Source organism: Ochotona princeps, chromosome 5 (assembly GCF_030435755.1).
Source record: "Ochotona princeps isolate mOchPri1 chromosome 5, mOchPri1.hap1, whole genome shotgun sequence".
Taxonomy (NCBI): Eukaryota; Metazoa; Chordata; class Mammalia; order Lagomorpha; family Ochotonidae; genus Ochotona; species Ochotona princeps.
In genome coordinates, this window is record NC_080836.1 from 45494405 (window position 1) to 45516084 (window position 21680).

At 42.9% G+C, this 21680-nt stretch overlaps 1 protein-coding gene across 1 annotated transcript in view; it reads right to left on the reverse strand.

Moving 5' to 3' along the window:
* Window positions 1-21099, reverse strand: part of GRB14 (growth factor receptor bound protein 14) — a 120063-nt gene extending 98964 nt beyond the window's left edge. Inside the window, exons 1-2 of the mRNA XM_058664568.1 lie at window positions 20717-21099; window positions 19263-19395 (exon numbers count right to left, since the gene is read on the reverse strand). Coding sequence (XP_058520551.1) covers window positions 19263-19395; window positions 20717-20895 — 312 coding nt within the window. The 5' untranslated portion in view covers window positions 20896-21099. The remainder of the gene's footprint in view (window positions 1-19262; window positions 19396-20716) is intronic.
* Window positions 21100-21680: the final 581 nt, after the last annotated feature.

A 21680-nucleotide genomic window follows, 5' to 3' on the forward strand; every position in this document is an offset into this window, starting at 1 on the left:
TCAGGCAAATATTTAGAGAACCTACAGTGTCCTCAACACAAGAAAGCCCAGAAACACATTGATTCCTGAGGCAGACATGATTTCTGCTGCCCCCAGATAGTTTCCTGAGTCATAAAACACTGAAAACTAAACAGACACTGCAGTTACTGACTTGCCAACCCCAGCCACCCAAAGAATGTGACAACAGAAGAGAAGCCTCTCAGCTGATTCTTTAAAAGGACCTAATTGGGCAAGTTACTTGAAGACTGAAAGGCAAAAGAAAACTTAACATCTGTCTCATGAAGAGACCTCATCCTCATTAGGTCAACTAAGACAAAGAAAGACATGGTAAAAAAAAAAACTAAAAGAAGTTTAATATAGAATCAAAGCACAGTAGTTGAGGAAGAAATACAGAGAAAAAGGTGTAGTGAGGTGGTCCAAATACTTCCTTTAACAGAGTCCTCAGACTCTCAGACTCTATTAAAGGAAGTATTTGAAAAGTAAGAAGATCCATGAAAGAGCTGTAGGAGAAGAATGATATACATATGCCATTCAAAAGTATTAGTTTCACCTAAAATAAAGGACATGATGAAAGAGATTTTTTTTTAATCTTGAAAAAGAAAAAGTAATAAGTAGTGGTTGAATGAATAAACCATTGTGGCTATTCATTTGAAAAAACAAATGATTCCTATATATGCCATGTTATACTAAACACACAAGTTTAAGAAGTAAAATGCTAAAATAAGCTAAAATACATTCATGACATGGAGGGGGATAAAATCTTCAAAACATATATAAGGATACAACAAGACCAGATTTAAATAGTCTATAATTAAATGAACTCTAAACAAAGTTAATGCTAGTAATAATAATTGAAAAACAAAATTGTAATGTTTATAATCACATATGGATTATTATCAATATCATAAAGAACAGTGGCAAATCATCTTTAAAAGATAATGTAAAAATATGGCCTGAGAGTGCATACTTTTCTAACCATTAAGATATCCTACCCATGTCCAATATCAGCATTCCAAGGTTCAACTGCCAGCTCTGGGCTCTGAATTCAGCTTTCTGCTAAAACAATTCTAGGAGGCAGCAGTGATGATGCAGTGATTGGGTTTCTGTCATCCACATAGGTCCCTAGATTATTTTCCCACCTCCCGGCTTTGTACCTGACCCTGTTCTGGCCATTGTATGTATTTAGATAGTGAACAATTAGATGTTTCTGTTCCTCTCCTCTCCTCTCCTCACCTCTCCTCTCCTCTCCTCTCCTTTCTTCTCTTATCCTCTTCTCTTCTCTTCTTTATCTGTCCTCCTCCCTCACATTTTTTTCCTCCATTCCTCCAACAAACAAATACATAAAGTACATACAGATAAATCACAGAGAAGAACAATTAAGGTAAAAACCAAATGAAAAACATGTTCTACCTTACAAGTAATCAAGGTAACACAAATTAACACAGTAAATAAATTTGATTACACTCACCACATTGGCAAAATGTAAAATTCTGAAAAATACCAGCTGTTGATGAGAAAGCGTGGAAATGGAGACACATATAGTGGGTACAATTGCTTTGGAGACCAATTTGCCAAAATCTAGCAAGACTGAATGTGCACCTGCTCGATAGCACTTCCACTCCCAAACACATATGGCAGAAAAATCCTTGAACACAGTCACAACAGCAAGGATTCTCAGGATGGGATTTTTTTTTCAGCTGAGAATTAGAACATTATGATATATATCCACAGCAATATACAATTAAAATGAACTGAATCTACATCATTTAATAAAGGTTAAGCAAAAATGTCCAATGAAAACAACATGCTGCAGAAATACATACAAAAATATTTTTACAGAAGTCACTGAAACATGCTAGGATACTGTATGTTGGGAAAGTATAAAAACGTAGCAGGAAAGGACGCTCAGCAACTTCAGAACAGTGGTTCCCTAACTAGAAGGAGAAGCGATGCCAAGCTGGAATGAGAACAAAGGCAGAAACAAACAGTGATGACACGCTAGATGAACAACCAGCTCTGAAAAGGGGGGAAAGGTAGTTACTTCTCTACATGTTTAGAAGGGTTGCATGTTGAGATGCATCTCAGTACATGCTACCATATGGATGAACTTCAAAACAAGGCTACATAGCAGAACCTAGACACAAAAAGTCACACACTGAATATTCAATTTTTAGGAAACATACAGAACAGGTCAATGCACAGAGACAGAATGTAGATTAGTGGTTGCCAGCAGCTAACAGGAAAAGGAATTTGGGGAGTAACTGTTTAATGTGTACAGAGTTGTCCCTTCTGTTTATGACAATTTTGAGACTAGATAAAGGCCATGGTGGCAGAAATTATACATGTATGAAATGCCAACAAATTTTAAAATGCCTAATTTTATGATTTGTGAAATTTACCTCCTTATTAAGAAGAATTTTTAATGTAATATTACACTTCTAGGAGTAGAAAACAAAATGGAGTAAACAATGAAGAGAGTTTCAAAGAAGCCAAGAAGGGGATGACTTGGCCTCATTAGTGCCTTGGCAAAGAGCTTATGAAAAGCAGGTAAATCCAACAGTTGTTGTTCTGAGAGGACTTGGTAACCAAGTGGATGAGGACAGAAAGGAATGAAGAGATACCATCAATAAACTAAGATGCTGAGTTTATGCTATGAGCAGAACACTCCATTCCCAATCAAGGAAAACACTGAGAAGGTACAAGTTCAGAGTGAAAACAATAAATCAGTTTGAAATATGTGCAGTTGAAATGCCAATAGCTATGTAAGCAAAGACTTCCAGTAGACAGTCCAAGATAAAAATCTAGCCTAGACTGTAGGCATGTATTATAACTGAGGCCATGGAAACAGAAACAATTGGCAGTAAAATAAAAGCAACAAGCTCTAGGATGAGACCCTAATAAACATCAACACTGAAGTTCCACAACAGAGATCTATAGAAGGTAGAAGTCAGGTATTTCAAGAAGGAAACAGTGGTCCAACATGCCCAGTACTATTGAGACATAAAGGCAAGGATTAAAAAGTAGCAATAAGGTGGTCTGACTCTTCAGTGAGAGCAATTTCCTGCAAGATGCAAGGAAATAGAAGGCACTTGAATTAAAAATACACACACACACCCAATAGCCTCAATATCAATGATTCTGGGTCCAATGAAATCAGAGAACTTCCAGAGAGAAATTACATAGTTAGCAACTATATGAGAAGAAAGATGATCAACGACTCTCCTGGTGGTTACCAAGACAGATTTCTCAGAGCACTGAAAACCACCTGAGTGATTCTCACATGTTCCTGCCAGAATCACCAAGTTATAAGGAAGTAATTAAACATCTTGCCATCTTGGACTAGGCAATGATATTAGGCAATTTAGTTTCTCTGGAAACTTCATGTAGGAAAGAGTACTTGGCAAAGCACTGAAGGCACCACTTGAGACATCTGCATACTATATCATAGTGCCTGGATTAGAGTACCCACTCTGCTTCCCAGTCCAGCTTCCTGCAAATGATTACGGCTCAAATACCAGTACCTGCAACCCATGTACAAAACCTAGACTGAATTTCAGGTACCTTTGTTAGTCCTGGCCAAGCCAAAGGCATTGTGAGAATTTAGGGAGTGAATGAGTGGGTAGGAGAAAAGTGTTTCTCTCTCTCTCTCTCTCATAAAATTAAAAAAGAAAAACTTAAAAATTCACCTAAATTATGTTCAGTGCTAATCATGCAACTTCCCATAAGGCCTTTCAACAGTCCTCACACACTTTCTGTGCACTTACCATCATACTTGTAAAATGTCACTTTGATAAATATATACGAGAGTCTTCATTCCTTAATAATGGGAGGAATGCATTCAGAAATGATGAGACATCTCTCCAGAAAACATCTCCTACAGAACATGACCCATAAACTGCACAATCTGTAAACACTTCTTCCTTTCATTTTTCTTAAAACTACACCCTTCAGGCTTCAAAGCAATCTCATATAACATGGAACTTGGCAACTAAAACCCATGCTAAGGAGACTTTAATGAGGTCTCCTGGTCCATATTTCCCACTAAAGCATAATCTTTATTAAGTACACCAAGTGTGGCGCTTGACCCAGTATTTTTAAATATTCAGTCATTTGTTTTTTTCCCTGGATCTCTCCACATTTCTCCTGAGATGCAGCCATGGCTTTGTAAAGGGCCCTTATTCCTTTGGGACAAACGCAGGTTCAGCCTAAATGAGGTCATTAAAACAAAACATGAAGCTCCCAGTGCCCTAAGATTCCAACCCAACGACCTGCAGCGTGTTCCAGCTGATCTTAATTTCTTTAGCACAGCACAGTAAGAGTACTGTAATATAATGCAAAATGGCTCTAAAGAGAAACTAGATACTGACCTGAGTCTTGCCAATACACAGTTAAATAATACCAAAGTAGCCCTTTCATCTGGATACTGTTCTTGACACACATAAGCCACCCTTCCCAAGAATTAAGGTCATCTTCCACTGTAAATGTGACCTGACTGAAGGGCATTTACTGGAAACCTCATGAAGCATATGTGTCTTTTCACTAGTACACGAGCACTGGTAAGACTGAAAATGCTTACAAGGGAGACAAAGCACAGAGCTAATTCTGAGCAAGGGTAATCCATTTACATGTGCTTAGACTGAACGATCCATCAACACCACTGAATAAAGCAGAATCTCCTCTATTATGACTGAAGATGAACTCGGTCTATAGTTGGCACAAAGGCCTGTGTTCCACAAAGTGCCTGAGTGATTATCATGCCTCAACCCTCAATTCCAGTGGCCTGCTTGACAGGTACTCTAAGTAGTAAAGATTGAATGGGACAAGGAGCTGACCTCTCGGAGGTGGGATTCTGGCTTTGTTGGGCAGGTCCAGCTACTTCTACTGCTCACTCCGGCTTGAGCTGGGGAGGGGGATGGAAAGGGGTGGGTCTTTGAGTCCAGGGATCTTAACTTCCTGTAGCTGCCAGGCTGCGGAGGCACCCCAGGGCTGCACAGGTCGTCGCATGCCTGCTTTGCACGCACAGGCCACCACATGCACGTGGTGAGCTGCTCCCGGGCGGCCAGTGCGCCATTTGGCGCCAGGCTCTGCCTGCTGGCCGCCAGGCAGGGGAGCTCTGGGATTTTGGTTGTTTGATGTGCTGCTTAGGTAGCTCCATGCTGAACCCATAGTGCGTTGGAGCCGTGAATTAATCTTAAAGATTCCCAATGACAGTAAATCTTCCTCTGAAGAACCTGAAATTACTTAATAATGCTGAGCACCGAATACCAGTTCATTCAAAAGCTCAGACTCCGGGCATGCCCAGCATGATGTCCTCATTACTTGCCATGATGATGGAGCAGCAGAGCGGTCACGGTGGGCAGGGCCATGACATTAACTAGCACTAGAGAACCATATCTGGGGGTGGATTGTATCGGGGGTGGTGTGGGCCACACCCTGCAGGAATTCCAACCCCACCAGGTGACTTAGGAGTGGGGATGGTGACAGTCTAAGCTGGGTGAAACCAAGGAGCTTAGCCACAGTGTCTAGGGCAGGGATTGCGACAAGCGACGGGCTGTGCTGAGCTGAGCCAGAGCAACCACTGGCATGCATAACACTGGCTGTGATCAGGCCCTGTTGGGGAGCAGGGGGGAGACCCTGGTTGGGTGAAGGTTCCCACCAAGCGGCGCACACACTGGAATGGGGCTGCGTTCTGGTCAGGACACAGTTGTAGCCTCCCTTGGCACAAGTGTGGTCTGGGACTTGGCACAATGGGCCAGGTCAGACTGCAACACCTTCTGGTGTTCTGGAGGACCAGGGTAGATGTGGGACGGACTAGGCTACGTCTCAACCCCAACTGAGCCATGTATGTGCTATATGTGGGTATGGACGAGCCGTGGCTGGGCTGAAACATCCAACAGTAAGAACCAGAATGGGTTGAAGGCCAGTAAAGAAAAGCGATTGCTCCTGCTAGGACAGGAGATGAACTGAGTGGTGCTGGCCCACGGACCCACTGGTATGCGCGAAACCTGGCACCAGGAGGGGTTCTGATGGAGGAGCCTGAGCAACTCCTCTGACAGGACACGGATCCTACAAATAAGCGCAAGAAGCATGGAAGGAAACAGCCCAGAAAAAAAAAAATGCACCACTGGCATACATTTGGCACGGGCTGGGGGCGGACCAGGCTGAGTCAGTTCACGTCATCCACTGGTAAATCCGAACGCCAGAGCAGAGTGTGGGTCGAGTCAGGTTCAGTCGCGACAAAAGCAGGATACATCACGGAATACCAAGGTGAGGCTGCCTGTGCCAGATAAGACCGCACACCCAACCAGCACATGTGAGAATCAGGAAGGGAGGGGCAGAGCCGACAGGGGAATAAGGGGTGGTTCCCTTGCTGGACAGCTACTCTCACTGGAGAGCATGAGCTGGGACCAGACTAGGCAGGGCTGCAGCACTTGTGCGCCTCATGTGGACCAGATCAGGGAACAGCCAGGATGGGCAGACTATCCCAACTAGTGTTAACAAAACTGGAGGGGGTGAGAGCTGTCAGGGCTTAGCCATAGCAGAAGCTGACACTAGGGGCCAATACCGTTCAAGCCCAACCACAGGGCCACCTGGAGAGAACATAATCTGGGAGTGAGAGTGACCAGGGAGGGAAACAGTGGGCTCCCCCCTCTTGGGTTAACACTCCCATGGGAGGGCACAATAATAACTAGGATAGGGACTGGGATGGCTAGACAGAGAGGCACTCAACAACATCCATGAGGGCTGGACAGCTGAGCTGGTTGAGCTCTAATACCCTTCGACGTTTACGAGAGCCCAATGGGATATGGGGCAGACTGAACCAGGTTGCTACACATGCTGGCAAATCAGGGTAGGGGAGGGCCTGGTGGGGGTTATTGGGGGTCGTTCTCACTAGGCTGCAGCTCCCACTGGTTGGTGTGATGGCCGAGTAAGTGATGAGCAGAACCAGGACAGACTGCAACACCCATTGGTCCCAGTGGAAGTTGAGGGTCAAGACGGAACCAACACAGCAATTGCAACCACCAGCTGAACGGGGAGATGTACTGTGCCAGGTCCTCTACTTGCTAATACAAATAGGATTCTGGTCTGGGAACACCTCAAAGTTTCTTTGGGGATCCCCTCAACCGAATAGCAGACTTAGAACCTTAACCAAGAAGAGACGGAAGATAGAACAGGGCAGTCAACCACCACAGCTATACGTTGGCAGCAAAACACTGCACAAAGGGAGACTCTATGATGGACTATGTCAATCAGTAGATTTTTCAACAGCCTCATCGTGTCTGGAGTGACGAGACTGGCAGCAATGCATAACTGGTGAACTACTGGGACCACTTGAGCAAGGATCCCAGAGCATGCCCTACATCTGGGACCTGGGGTGGGTGGGAGACTGGGTGGGGCTTCTCAATATTCCCTTTAGCCCTTGTAACTTTTACCCTAATTAAAAAAAAAAGATTGAATGGGACACCCAAATGGAGTTCCAAGCTTCTGACTTGAGCCTTGCCTGGCATCAGCTGTTGTGGGCATTTGGGTAGTGAACGAGAACAGGGACTCTCCTTCTCTCCCTGAAAGCTCTGCCCCACTTAAACAACAAACAAGTAAAACATTATTTTAAGTACAGAAATCAAGTTGAAAACCACCTCCTTAAAAAGTGTTTGTTATCCAATTAAATCAACAAAGCTTTACCATTAATTTCTCTTTCCCCTAAATGTACTTTGTTCACACTCAGAAAAACATGGGTTTATTTTATTTACTTATCTAGCACAAAATGACCAAATCAACACACTCATATAATTTTGGCCTGATTTTTCTTTTTTTCATAAAATGATTTTGTCTCAAAATACATTATGAATCTAATCTCATCAAAAGTTTAAGATCTCGGGGCCTGGTGTGGTAGCCTATACCACGGCAAAAGTCCTTGCATTGAACATGCCAAGATCCAATATGGGCAATGTTTCTAATCCCGGAGGTCCTACTTCTCATCCAGCTCCATGTTTGTGCCCTGGGAAAGCAGAGGAGGACAGCCCATACCCTTGGGACCCTACACCCACGTAGGAAACCTGTAAGAGGCTCCTGGCTCCTTGCTCCTGGCTTCAGCTCAGCTCAGCTCAGCTCATCTCTGACTGTTGCGACCACTTGGGGAGTGAATCCTCAGACAGAAGATCTTTCTCTCTGTCTCTCCTCCTCTGTGTATACCTGACTTTGCAATAAAAATAAATAAATCTTTAAAAACAGATTAAGATCTCAGATTTAGCTTATATTAAGGAAAATGTCAACCGTGCAAGCTGAAGTTGGTTCTTATTCTCAAAGCAATCAGCCAAAGCAGATTTTTATTCTCTCAGATAAAATCCTACTTTATTTTACAATTGAAACTGAGGTATAAATATATAATTCTAAGTAAAAATACTTAAAATCAGGGGGAAATTATAGATTTTATCTTACAAGACAAATAACTGAATTCAGACAGAAGTAATACAGAACTAAAGGTTCTGGAGAGTGTAAGGGAGAGGTAGGACAAGCATACAGAATTATTTTGGTAATCCTATGAGTATGCATTTCCATCTCTGGATTTCAGCTGAATCTCATTAAAGAAAAACCAAGTATAGAATTAGAACTATCTGCCTTAAATGTAGTATTCATCAAGATAAAAAATTGCTTATGTTTTCAATGAAAGCAAATGACATACATTTAAAAAATTACCCAAGCAGCCAACATATAATTTTTTTTAGGAAGTGGAAAATATTAAAATATCCAAGGGTAAAACAGAATGGAAATTGACTGGACTTCGAGAGTAAATAGTTCATAATATGATTTGCTGAAATATATTTAACCACAATATCAAATCACATACACTAAATTTGAAAGAAGTAACGTACAAGCTTTCTGTTCCAGTTATGTCCAGATTCTCTTGGACATTTCCAAACTCTCAACAAAGATTTCTGCTGAAGAATCAGGCCCTAACTGTAGCAAGTCAACCCAATCCACCCATCGCAGCTGAAACAATGGGTCACCCAGGGACTGAGTCTCAATCATGAAGAACATAGGACTGAGACTCTGAAACCCACAGCACTGCACTAAACAGAGGAGCCATGCCACAGGTCACATATTTCCCAGGCAGCTTAACTGCTCTCATTCAAGTCTACAGAGCCATTCCAGCTCCAGAGTTTCTATGGGATGAATTAATGATAGCTTGGAGAGGCTGCTCTTCCCTCTGTCCATTCCTATGGCTTTCTTCTTCTTCTTCTTCTTCTTTTTTTTTTTTTTTTAAGATTTAAGTCAGATACACAGACAGGAGGAGAGACAGAGAGGAAGATTTTCCATCTGTTGATTCACTCTCCAGTGGCCACAACAGCCAAAGTTGAGCCGATCTGAAGCCAGGAACCAGAAGCCAGGAGCTTCTTCTGGGTTTCCCATGTAGGTGCAGGATCCCAAGGCTTTGGGCTGTCCTCTGCTTTCCCAGACCACAAGCAGGGAGCTGGATGGGAAGTGGGGCTGCTGGGATTAGACTTGGCACCTATATGGGATCCCGGCACCTTCAAGGCGAGGACTTTAGCCACTAGCCTACTGCACCCATGGCTGTTGTTCCTAAGGACTCTCCCAATAAAAGGTCCTGAAGCCAAACATAGCTCTGTTCCAAAGTCAACTTCCCAGCAAACCTCATCTGCTGCACCAGCCTACATATCATATCAGAATTGGCATGTGCATTTCTTTCCAGCTACTTATATATTCTGTGAAAACTTCTTGAGAATCATGAAAAATGCCTTTTCATAAATAACAAAAGAATACTTCCAACATTTACTATTTCTGATAACCTCTTTGATTCATCCTCACAAACCCCCACCAGTATTTTATGCCATATTTTCTAACAATAGGCCATGGAATAAATGAAGTCAGAAATTAAAAATCGGAGTGTCTGGCATCGTAGCCTAACTGCTGAAGTCCTCAACTTGCATGCACCAGGATCCAATATGGGTGCTGTTTCTAATCCCAGTGGCCCGGCTTCCCATCCAGCTCCCTGCCCATGGCCTGGGATAGCAGTACAGGATGGCCAAAGGCCTTGGAACCCTGCATGCGTGTGGGAAACCCAGAAGAGGCTCTAGGCTCCTGGCTTTGGATCAGCTGATTACAGCTCTGGCCATTGTGGCTACTTGGAGATTGAATCAACAGACAGCCCTTCCTCTCTGTATATCTGACTTTCCAACAAAAATAAAACAAATGTTTAAAAAAAAAGAAATTGAAAATTGGGAAGTGGAGATTTAACCTTTTAATATATATGCATCCCATATCAGAGTAGTACATTTTGACTTCAACTTCCTACCAATGCATGCTGGGGAGACAACAGTAATGCCTTCAATAATAGATTCCCAATATCAACATGAGAGACCTAGGTTGCTTATCCTACTCCTGGCTCCAGACCTGTTCCAGTTCTTGCCATTACAGGTCTTAGGGAAGTGAACCAGTAGATGGATACGCTCTCTAAAATAAATTTTTTAAAATTAAAATGTTTATTACTCCCATCACAGCATCATATATCCAAACACAGAATATTTCAGCACCAGCCAAAATGATCATTCCAAGCTACAGTTACCCTTTCTAGAATTAAGTAAGACATAAACAGAAAAAAAAAATCTCTTACGATTTTCACTGCTTAAATTAACCATTGAAGGAAGGCTTACCCTTGAACGATGCCCTAAAGGTTTCAATGCTCCAGGGTAATAAACCAGATGAGAAGGCCATGGTGAAACAGGGGCCTTCTCAGAATAGTAAGTTTTAGGAAAATGTACACATGGAAGTTGAGAATTCCCATAAATCTTTAAGTTTGAGCACCTCTTGTAAAGTCTTTGTGTATATTTAAGGGGTAAGTCTCACCATTTGTAGGTGGCAGTCTAACTCACAAATAATACTAATACCTAATAATTAAGACATCTGCCAGCATTTATCCATTATTTTGTGAGACTCATATAAACCCAACTGACATTTCCACTTTAGATTTTCCAAATGAGGTGGGTTTCAGAACGTAAAGCAAGCTAGGAAAAAGCAATGCAGTGAGCCCCTTTCACAAGCACACTAAAACAGTAATAAAATAGAAAGTTAAAAAATATGACCACTAACTTTATTATGCATGATAAAAACTTCCTATGCTTGAAATGAAACCAAAAGATGCATACTGCTAAATCCAATTTGTCTAGGAGCTCACCACATAACTTAATTTTTGTAAATAGAATCTAATACTAGAATTAAAAATAATTTTTAAGAATTTAATGAAGATGAAAGACCATGATTACAAAAGGTCACAATCTAATTTGGCAGAATTGATCTTAAATATTTGTTATTTATTTATTTATTTATTTATTGAAAGAGTTAGAGCGAGAGAGAGAAATAGAAGAGGGTCAGATACAGAGAAAGAGAGAGCAAGAGGTGTGTCCTTGTCCTGGCCATCGTGGCCATTTGGAGAGTAAACCAGCAGATGAATGTCTTTTTCTCTCTCTCCTGCTCTTTCTATGTGACTCTGCCTTTCAAATAAATTTCTAGTACAAAAACATTTCAGCCTAAAATTCTGAGATAAAAATAAAATAGACTGCCAAGTTCACACACACACACACACACACACACACACACACACACACAAAAGGATAGAATGCAGATGAGGTTTAAAAAGCAGACAGGAGGCACACCATACAGAGACCTGTAGACCAAACAAGTCACAGATTTTATTCGAGACTACCAGAAGTTTTTGTTTTTTGTTTTTTCAAGGAGGAAGTTATATGGTATGTTCTAGTTCCATAAACTATGTGGATAATGGACCAAGATAGGCTAATGGAGAAGAAAGGAGGCCAGCATATGCCAGCATATGGCTCCTAAAAGTAAGATTATAGCAGCTGAAATTAAAATGGCTGTATGAGGGAGAAAGTCAATAGGCTCAAGTCTATTTGGATGAAACACATGGCAAAACTTCAAAACTTCGGCTTGAGGAACCAAATAGATGATTTGAGTGTGGAACATGAAGAATTTAGAAAATGACAGAGGCTATGCCTACCCCACACCCTTTAAGGCAAGCACAGCCAAATGCACATTGGAAGTAGGCCAGCTTCAAATAAATTTGCATCTTAAATTTCATACTCTTATTTCTTAAGTACTTACTTTTGTACTTCAACTTCAGCACTCAATTTGGTTCCTTCTAGATGTGATGCCTTCTTTGATTTTTTTTCTGATATTTGAAACTTGACTTTGATGCACAATTTGTAGTTTAACCAGACTTTGCTAGCAACCATCATTTCCGTTGATATGCTATGCTATGCTCCTTGCCCCGTACAATCCAGATGCGCTTGTTGATAACCGAGTGTGTGAACAGAGGCTGGGAAGGAGCATGTGGGAACAGTAGATCTAAACAAACTCCCCTTCCCTTGACTTTCCCTTCCTTCTCCACCAACCCTCCACACCCATCCAGCACTTACTGCACAGGAATCTTGGTGCTTCTAGAGCTATCAGACAACCTGCTCCAAGAATAGAAGAAAATCACAAAATTCTAAGTGCCAAAAAGTGTGGACAAGGGCTAAGATCAAATCAAACATCAGCAGCCAAACCAGACTTGAAAACCGGATTTGATCATTTCAATCAGTATCTTTAAATCATATCCTACTGACTTACATTTTCCATAATAATAGCAATAAAAATGGTAGAGGGATATCAAAACTGCATTATTCTTTGGAGTTCTGATAGGTTTAGAAACTTTAATATTACCACCTAACTACCACATGTACCATTATATCTATGAAAAAATGAGTCTGAGTAAGCAGTCAAGTTTTTAATGATCTTTTGGAAGATAAGCATTTGGAAACTGGTTAAGCAGATTAAATCTATGATTGTTTTTTTTCCCTTCTGATCCTTGAAAAAACATTAAGTAAGCCAAAGGAAAGAACAATATACCAGTTATTTGATTTTTCCTCTAGATAAATTTATTTCTATTTCTCCTTTGCATTGTCAAAGCCTGTGGCCACTTTCTAGCATCTTCCTTGAGTTGTTCTCTATCTGAAATGCCAAAAAAGATGATTCTCATGCTTGCCTATCCCCATTAAAAATATATGTAACCACATACTTGTACAACAGAATTCCTCACTATTCCATCTCTGCTGCCATTTTTCAAAGTAATATCCGTGACTTTGGAAACCTTTTTTCATATGAAATAAGATCCACATTTATATGGAAGCACGAATGACTCCAGTTTTCCATCTCTTAATAGAACATAAAGCATGCCCCTAGGGAAGAGCAGACTAAAAGCTGAGCTTCCAGGGAAGTGAAAAATAAAACTCATGTTATAGATAAGGATTTGACAGCAAATGTTGCCAGGATATTAACCAGAAATTACAGGCTGCCTTCCAACAGGAAATACAACCTCAATAAAGAACAACTGCTACGGGATTAGAGTGTTAGAGTACAGACAGCTGTCTGCTGCTGCAAATGAATGTAACTAGCATGAGGCCAGGAGTATTTGGGGCTGCTATCGTCTACCCTCTGAGTTAAGTGACCTCACGAATGTAAGCCCAGGACAAAGGACAAGGAAGCTGAATACACTGAGGGATGATGGAAGGGAAAGCCTCTGTCCAGTAAACACATTTACTGCAAAGTACGTTCAGACAGAAGAACCGGACATTACTGAACAGGTTCGGCTAAGTCACACAAAACAATCAATAGCTCATCACAGACGTGTGCTAAGAGTTTTTCGTTTGAGATTTTCTTTCCCCCCGGGGCCACGATCTGTCCACCATTTCCTTCACTGTCCTCCATATGACGCATACACGCCTTTCTCACAAAATCTATCTCCACAGCCTTGCATGGTGAGTGGGGACCCAAGCCACCCATTGTTTTACCATAGCTGATTGAATAAGTGCTGGAAACACCAGGCTAAATACCTCCTCCAGAAAGAGACTACAAGCAGTTACCTTCACAAGAAAACTCATTTTGGCCATTCAGGGCCACAAGTGCTGACATGAGGGCAGGGCCAACAGAACTACAGAGAAATATCAGAAAGCAAAGCTGAGTAGCCGGAAGAAACAGTGCTTCTGAGCTGTACAAGTAGAAGGAACAAAGGGGGTGAATATGGGTAGGCATGGTGATGCAGCAAGCTAATCCTCGGCCTGTGGCACTGGAATTCCATATGTACAACAGTTCAAATCCTGGCCACTCCACTTCTAATCCAGACCTCTGCTAATGAATGGCCTGGGAAAGCAGCAGAAAATGGCCTAAGTCCTTGAGACCCTGCACCCACGTGTGAGACCCAAAAGAAGCTGCTCACTCCCAGAGTCAGACCAGCAGCCTTTTGCGGCCACTTTGGGAGAGAACCAGGGAATAGAAGATCTCTGTCTCTCCCTTTCTCTGTAATTGTGATTTCCAAATATAGCAACAACAACAATAATAATAATAGGGGTAAATAAAGAAAGTGGCTGCTTTGATTTTTGCTGACTTTCTGGTTCCAACCAGTTTCAATCCTTCTTGAGAGCAGTGAATTTCTGGCCTACAAGCATTAAAACACAATCTTTCAGGTAAGTTCATTGAAAGCTGTTTGTTGCAAACACTCAATACTAACTAATGTCTATCTGTAACACTCCCACCTCCTCTTAATTAAGTAAGGTGCTAACAATTTTGAAAGGTCAGAAAGTTTAAGTCTGAAAGTGGTAAGCACAGGAGTAGCACAGAGTTTGTATATATTTCAAGGAAAAAAAATGTTGAATGACTATATCCTTCCCAGATTGTTATTTGGTGGAATCTGCAGGAGGTTTAACTGCTCTCTGGACGTGGTTTCCTGACCACACTTCCAGAAGTACGGCTTAGCCTGCCTGCTCCAACCCTGCTACCAAGATGTGCACACTTCAAAGTCTCCCTCTCGAAAAATGATATTCATCAAGTGTCAGCATGAAAAAGTAGCAAACGGCTGTAGGACAAGATAGATTTGCTTGAATCACTAATAGGAACAATGATCGTTTCTATTCTTTCTGCATATATATTCATGTTTCATTTCACATTAAATGGAATCTTGTAAAATAGCTTGGAGGGCCAAAATACAATTTGTGATGTTGTTTCCATCTGAAAATGAATTCAAATTTCCAAAAAGCTAATTTGCAATCTTTTGAAACATAACCAGTATGTAATTTGAGGATTTTATGTGCCATTCCAACAGAGAAAATTTGATTATGGATGGTTTTAGACAAAACCAAGGAATTATTGTTATTTTTGTTAGAGAATAATGACATTTAGGTTATTTAAGAAAACAACATTTTTTCAGAGATGCAAATAAAACCAGGTAGGGATTCGATGACAGACTGTCCAAATTTATTTCAAATGGCTTCAGGAAAGAAAGAAAGTATTTTATAAAGGGAATAAATAAAGCAAATGAAGTGAAATCTTGACCTTTTGAGTCTGGAAAGATGAAAATATGGGGGTAGAGTTTTCTTATTTCCACTCTGAGCACATTCGGGAAATGAGCATATGAGAGTTCAATTAATGTAGCAGCCACACAGGATTCCCACACGATCACAACTGCTATACATGGTCAGCACATATAAGCTGACATAATTACCACAAAAGAATGACACAACAGAGGCCCTTAAATTTGGGAGACAGAGATCTATTTGTCCTTGGAAAGTTCCTAAGATAGTGGTAGCAGGGTGGAGATCACAGATACAATGGAAAAATTACTGCTTAATTACTTGGAAGATACATTTTTATTTTTCTAAGATATAGAAAAACAAAAAGCAGACTGGAATAGATATAGTATGGTAAGGGGCAAAGTACCCTGAGACATGATATTCCTTTTGATCTTCCTTTAACTGTAATTGCATGAGCAGGACAAGGTCAGGGTTTCTCTAATCTTCTCTAAATCTTAAATTGTGGTCGACACTCTCACTTCCCGGTGTACTTCTGAAGTAACAACCTAAAGATTACAAACTACATAGAAAAGTTGGCTGCTAATGATAGCAATAAATTGCATATGATGACATAACCAATGATTTCATCATTTTTATCCCAAGTTAGGAGGAGATGGAAAAGAAAGTAGAGAAAAACAACAAAGTTGCATTTCGGGACAGCAGAAAAAGAGAGACTCTTGGGTCCTGAGATTCATCCTTACAATGCCATCAACAACCCTGCTCTTCTATTAGGGGCCAAGTTTTACCTAATGACACTGACACATTTATCACTGGTACTACTCGATATTGTGCGCTTCCTAAACAGCAACTGGCAAAGTTTTCAGAAACTTGCCATGGGTGCCGGCTGTGTCCCTGTCAGTCACAACAGTTTTGCTTACACTGAGTTTAAACATCTATTTAAAAGACTATTACACCGAATAATCTCAAAAGTCTCTCCCAACTCAAATATCCTATGACACAGTTTTGCACAACTACTTGTAATCTTTAGGATCTTCAGAGTGTTTATTTTGGATTAGTTATACTTCATAGTCCCGGGAAGCACTTAACACTATGTCCATCTATGTAAACAACGGTGAGACAAATCTGATTCAGCTGCGAGAATTAAAAATATATTACTTTTTCCTTTTCAATAAATTTTAGATGCTTGGGGCTTATCGTTAAAGGAAATTTCCCAGTAAATTTCTATCTTAAACTAGTATTTAAAGACATTAAGTACATAATTTGCCACCTTTAACACTGGTTATTCTTATAAGCCACATACATAATAGAAGATAACACTTTAAATCTGCTTTACTGGTAAATTTAAGAAAATGGGGCTAGAGAACATTTCTGGCCAACAAAACAGTAAGAGGAGAAATAAGGAGTATGGCTTCTCTCTCATTTAAACTCTCAACTGAAAATAATAACTAACATCCAACAATGCTACCTACTTTGGGACATCCTACTTGTGAAAACAGAAAAACCATATCCTACATTTCACTTCAATATGCTTTATCACTCATGCACTATACTTTAAAATAATTTTTGATCATGATTTTGAATGCCAGATGAGATGTAACATATTAAATTTCTAGTCATTTGCATATATATATATATACATTTTCACTTTTTCCCTGAGGAATCTGTTCTAGATGCAAAGTCAAGGTGGAGGAAAAAAGGAAAAGAAAGGGAACAGAAACCTTTCTCTTCCCCAGCCTTGGGACAGTCTTCTCTTCACAGACTCCAACCCTTGGGCCAAGGAAGAGTTCCCCAAGAATGATCTTGTAGAGTGGACACAACCCCCAGGATTGGCCCTTAGAAGTGAGGCTGAGACCCTCTACTCATGAAGCAGCACAACCATCTCCGTAGGTACAGGACGCTACCTGAGAAAAGCACTGTAGACACAGGACATGAAGCCAGAGCAGAAAAGTACTTTAGTCCATAGCAACATCTCACCCTTTTCCTCTGTTCCTCTTTGCTAAATGATCTGAGGAAATGTTCTCCTTCCCAATGAGGTCTTCCTCTAGGTTAATGACTGTCCCCTTTTGGGCATACTCTGATGTGACCCCAACTTCTCACCCACTCTCTTTTTTTCCTGTATTGACATAATTCAATCAACACAGCACATGTTCTCATGTTCTATTCAAAATAAACCCTGTTCTATTAAGTGTACCCACAGGCATTCTGTTAACATGCCCAAGGAAAAGTAAGGTGAGGATCATCCTACATCTCTCTCCCTCAACATCTCTTACCCAGGTCATTTCCCATTCCCTATTTCAATCTGATAAAATGCCACGTCAGCAAATACTCCTTGAATTAGGTATTTTCACTTAACAAGGTGCCATGGTGCCTAAGATGGTGCAAATAACATAGCAGGCACTCTATAAGATGCTGGACTCTATGTTTGGTATATGCTTGCAAAGAGGGAATTTCAACTGAACTTGAACTATGGTTATGCAACAAGGTGGAGTAATCCACCATGGGTGGAGGGTGTGGGGAGCATCCCAGTACCTATGTAACTGTGTCACATAATACAATGTAATTAATGAATAAAAAAAAAAAAACATAGCAGGCACTCTATATTTGGCAAAAAATTATCTACTGAATTCCCCCAAGTGACTATTATGTCATTATCAGATATTTCCTTTTCTCACTATGATTTACAATCAAGTCCATCATCTCACATTCCAACTAACATTCTAACCCAAAAGGAAAATCTCACATAGTTTAAGACAGTAGGACTGTACCCCACGTCAATCCCTGCATATACTATCTGATTTACACTTCCCCACAATAGCAATTCTTAAAAGAATCTCTTTGTCAATCTTCTCAAAGTCACAGTCCCAACAGCTAAGGGTTTGCCTCCTCCTTTTAAACATCCTAATTCAGAAGATGTCTCTGCTCTTGGAAGATTTACCAAAGTCTACCTCTAACCATCGCTTACACGTCACCCGTGCTCTCCTCCCAGGGACTCCAAACTGAGGGATTCAATGAAATGAAGAAGACAGGTGAAACCCTAAACTCCAACGACCTTGTGTCACTATTCATAGTATCACTCTCCTTTAGCAGCGAGATTGATTCTGGTTGAAAATACAAATGATTGGGGCCCGGCGGCGTGGCCTAGCGGCTAAAGTCCTCGCCTTGAAAGCACCGGGATCCCATATGGGCGCCGGTTCTAATCCCGGCAGCTCCACTTCCCATCCAGCTCCCTGCTTGTGGCCTGGGAAAGCAGTCGAGGACGGCCCAATGCATTGGGACCCTGCCCCCGCGTGGGAGACCCGGAAGAGGTTCCAGGTTCCCGGCTTTGGATCGGCGCGCATCGGCCCGTTGCGACTCACTTGGGGAGTGAATCATCAGATGGAAGATCTTCCTCTCTGTCTCTCCTCCCCTGTGTATATCTGGCCATAATAAAATGAATAAATCTTTAAAAAAACAAAAAGAAAAGAAAATACAAGTGATTAAAGAGGAAGGCAGAGGAACGAATCAGCCCCCTTTTGACCCCAGTACCACTGCCTCGCTGTCTTCCAAGCCTAGACTTAAAATTGGTAATCTATTGTCACTTGGAACTCTCCCACCTATTCAGCAAATGACAATATTCCTAGCCACTATACCTGCTATACACTCACATTCTCTCTTTTAGTCAACCCCAAGACCTCAAGAGGTAAGTTTTAGCACTTCTATTATACATCAGAGAAAACTGAGGCCCAAAAAAGGAAAAGCAAACTGAGGGACTGTCAGTCAGAAATAATTTAACTTATGCCATGAAAATCCCTTGTTAATGTTGTAACTGACAGGAAAATCTTTGCAGATCATATGGTTTACCACACCTCAAGAATTTTGACTTAAAGATGCAGAAATGCATACCTGTTTTTTCCTTGAATTTGCTTTGGGAAAGAGGCCTGCTGACAACACAGATGTAAACGGAGAACAGCACAGCTCAGGAAAAGGGTTGGGAATGGATGGCATTTCCAGAGCATCAAGATCTTTCTTTTTTCTCCTACACCAAGAGAACATAGGATATAATTTACATAAAACAGAACGTAAAAGATAAACGCTATCAGGATTTAAAAGTACATTAAGGCCGACACAGAGCACTCTGGGACATTTCGAATACTGCATATAAAGTATACAGAAGAGTTTCCTGCTGTACTTTCTGTGGGTAAAAATAAAGTATGTTAATTGATAGGAATCAAACTCATCTAGAACTTCGGTCTTGTTTAGGGAAATGTGTCGGGGGGGGGGGCGCTTTGGAAAAGTCCCCATACAAGGAATCTCCATTTTCAGCACTTTTGTTAATTTTTCTGAGGGAGAAATACGGACTGGGGAATTCCTAATGCAAAAATCCTCCCGACGAGGTCAACCTTGCTGTGCACCCATTAAATCAACCAAGTCCCTACATTACACTGAGGGAGTTAATCGCTGTCATGTTTTACTAATGACTTCTGGAAGTGATGATCTATTAATGTTAGCTGTAGTTCATCTCACTTGAAATTCCATTCACAATGTAGCCCACACACAGTCTGTTGATTTTTGAAGTGACTAGAGATACTCAACGGCAAGGCAGGGCTTCTGAGGAGGTGAGTTAATAGAACTTGCTGCCACGAATGTACTCCAGTCCACTAGAGTCACTGTGATTTCACTGAAGTTGGAGCACTTCAAAAATCTGGGGGTGAGGAGGAAGAAAATGCATGAATACAAAGACTCCAGATTTCGTTATGATCGGAGCCGATTTTCTTGCCTGAAGTATGCTCAACTCCGAAGCCACTTAGTGCTGAATGCCTAGAAGATGGGGAAACCTTTTAATACATCCATTCTTTTCTGCTTAACTGCAAAACTGCTTAAATGTGAATCCATGCTTTGCTTCTCCGGGGTCATTATAAGACTCTATGCGGGAGGTAAACTCATTTACGCTACCTGTTTTTTGTTTTTTTGTTTGTTTTTTTTTAATAAAGAGGATTTCTTTAAAATACACAGGAGCATGAAGAAGGGACAGAGGGTGACTGACCCGGAGTATGGGCCTCATTCCCCGCCCGCCCGCTCCTGGCACTGCACAACTCCCTCCAGGTCACACCGTGAAGCAAAGGCAAGGGAGACCGCCAACTCGCAAGGAAACGGTGATGCTATTTATACGGCGCGGTGAGAGCGCAATGTCCTGTTGATCCGGCAGGGGCCAGCTCCACGGGAATTGTCTTTCGAGACTTTTTCAAACTTGGCCCAGCTCTGGGCACATGGCTCACCCCCTAGGACCGCCTCCACATCCCCTCGCCGGCCGCCACGCCAGGACACTCCCTCGCGCCCGCCCAGGGCAGCCTGCCTACCTGTCGGCCGCACAGCCGCGGGTCCCGTCCGCAGGGGGCGGCCTGGACGCGGACGCCGACGCCGGGTCGTGGGCGTCGCCCCTCCCCTGGGCCGCGCCGTCCACCTGGGCGGCCAGCGGCGAGTCCCGGGCAGCCGCCCTGTCGGCGGCGCTCAGCCCATCTTGCAGGGAAGTGGTCATCGTGGCCGGCCGCGGGGCTCGGGCGTCATGGGAGGCCCGGCGTGTGAGGAGCAGCTTCTCAGGCGGCGGGAAGCTGAGGGTGAGGGGGTGTGTGTGGAGCGGCTCGGCTGCACGGGCGCCCTGCAGGTGCGGTGGCCTGGCCGCCCGCGCTCCCGCCACGGCGCCTCAGCAGCGCGGCCGAGCAGTCTGTGAGGCGGCGGGGGAGGGGAGGGGGCGGAGGAGAAGAGGGTGGGGAGAGGGGAGGAGCGGCCGGTGGGTGGGGGCGCGGGCGACCGGGCGAGGCGCGCAGGGGGCGGGGAGGGCGCGCGAGCGGCGGGCCGGCCCCCCAGCGCGCTCCGGGGACGCCGGCCTCGCTCCCCGGGCGCCCGCCCGGCACCTCAACAGCAGCAGCGGGCCGCCTGCTCCCTCGGTCGGCACCGTCGCCTCTCCAGGTGGGCGCCCGAGAGCAGGGCTAAACTCGGGTCAGGGCGGGCCCAGCGCCGCTGGAGGCAGGCTCGGAGCCGAGGCGGTGCTCCCGCCAGGATCTGCTGTGGCAGGGGTCCGGGCAGCGCTGACTCTCAGAGTCTTTCTTCCATTCTTCCAGCTTTGAGATCACCTAAGATTGTCGCTGGGCCGCCATGACAGGCCCTATCGGGCCAGGAGGCCAGGGGTCCTTGGGGGCCAGGTTGACCCTGGTCCTGCTCCAAGTGCCTCTTCAACCACTCTGCAGGCAAGGATTGGGGCGCCGACTTGGGTACGGGGGTGGGCTGGGGGGGAATGAGAGCAGGGAGCAGGATCAGAGAAAA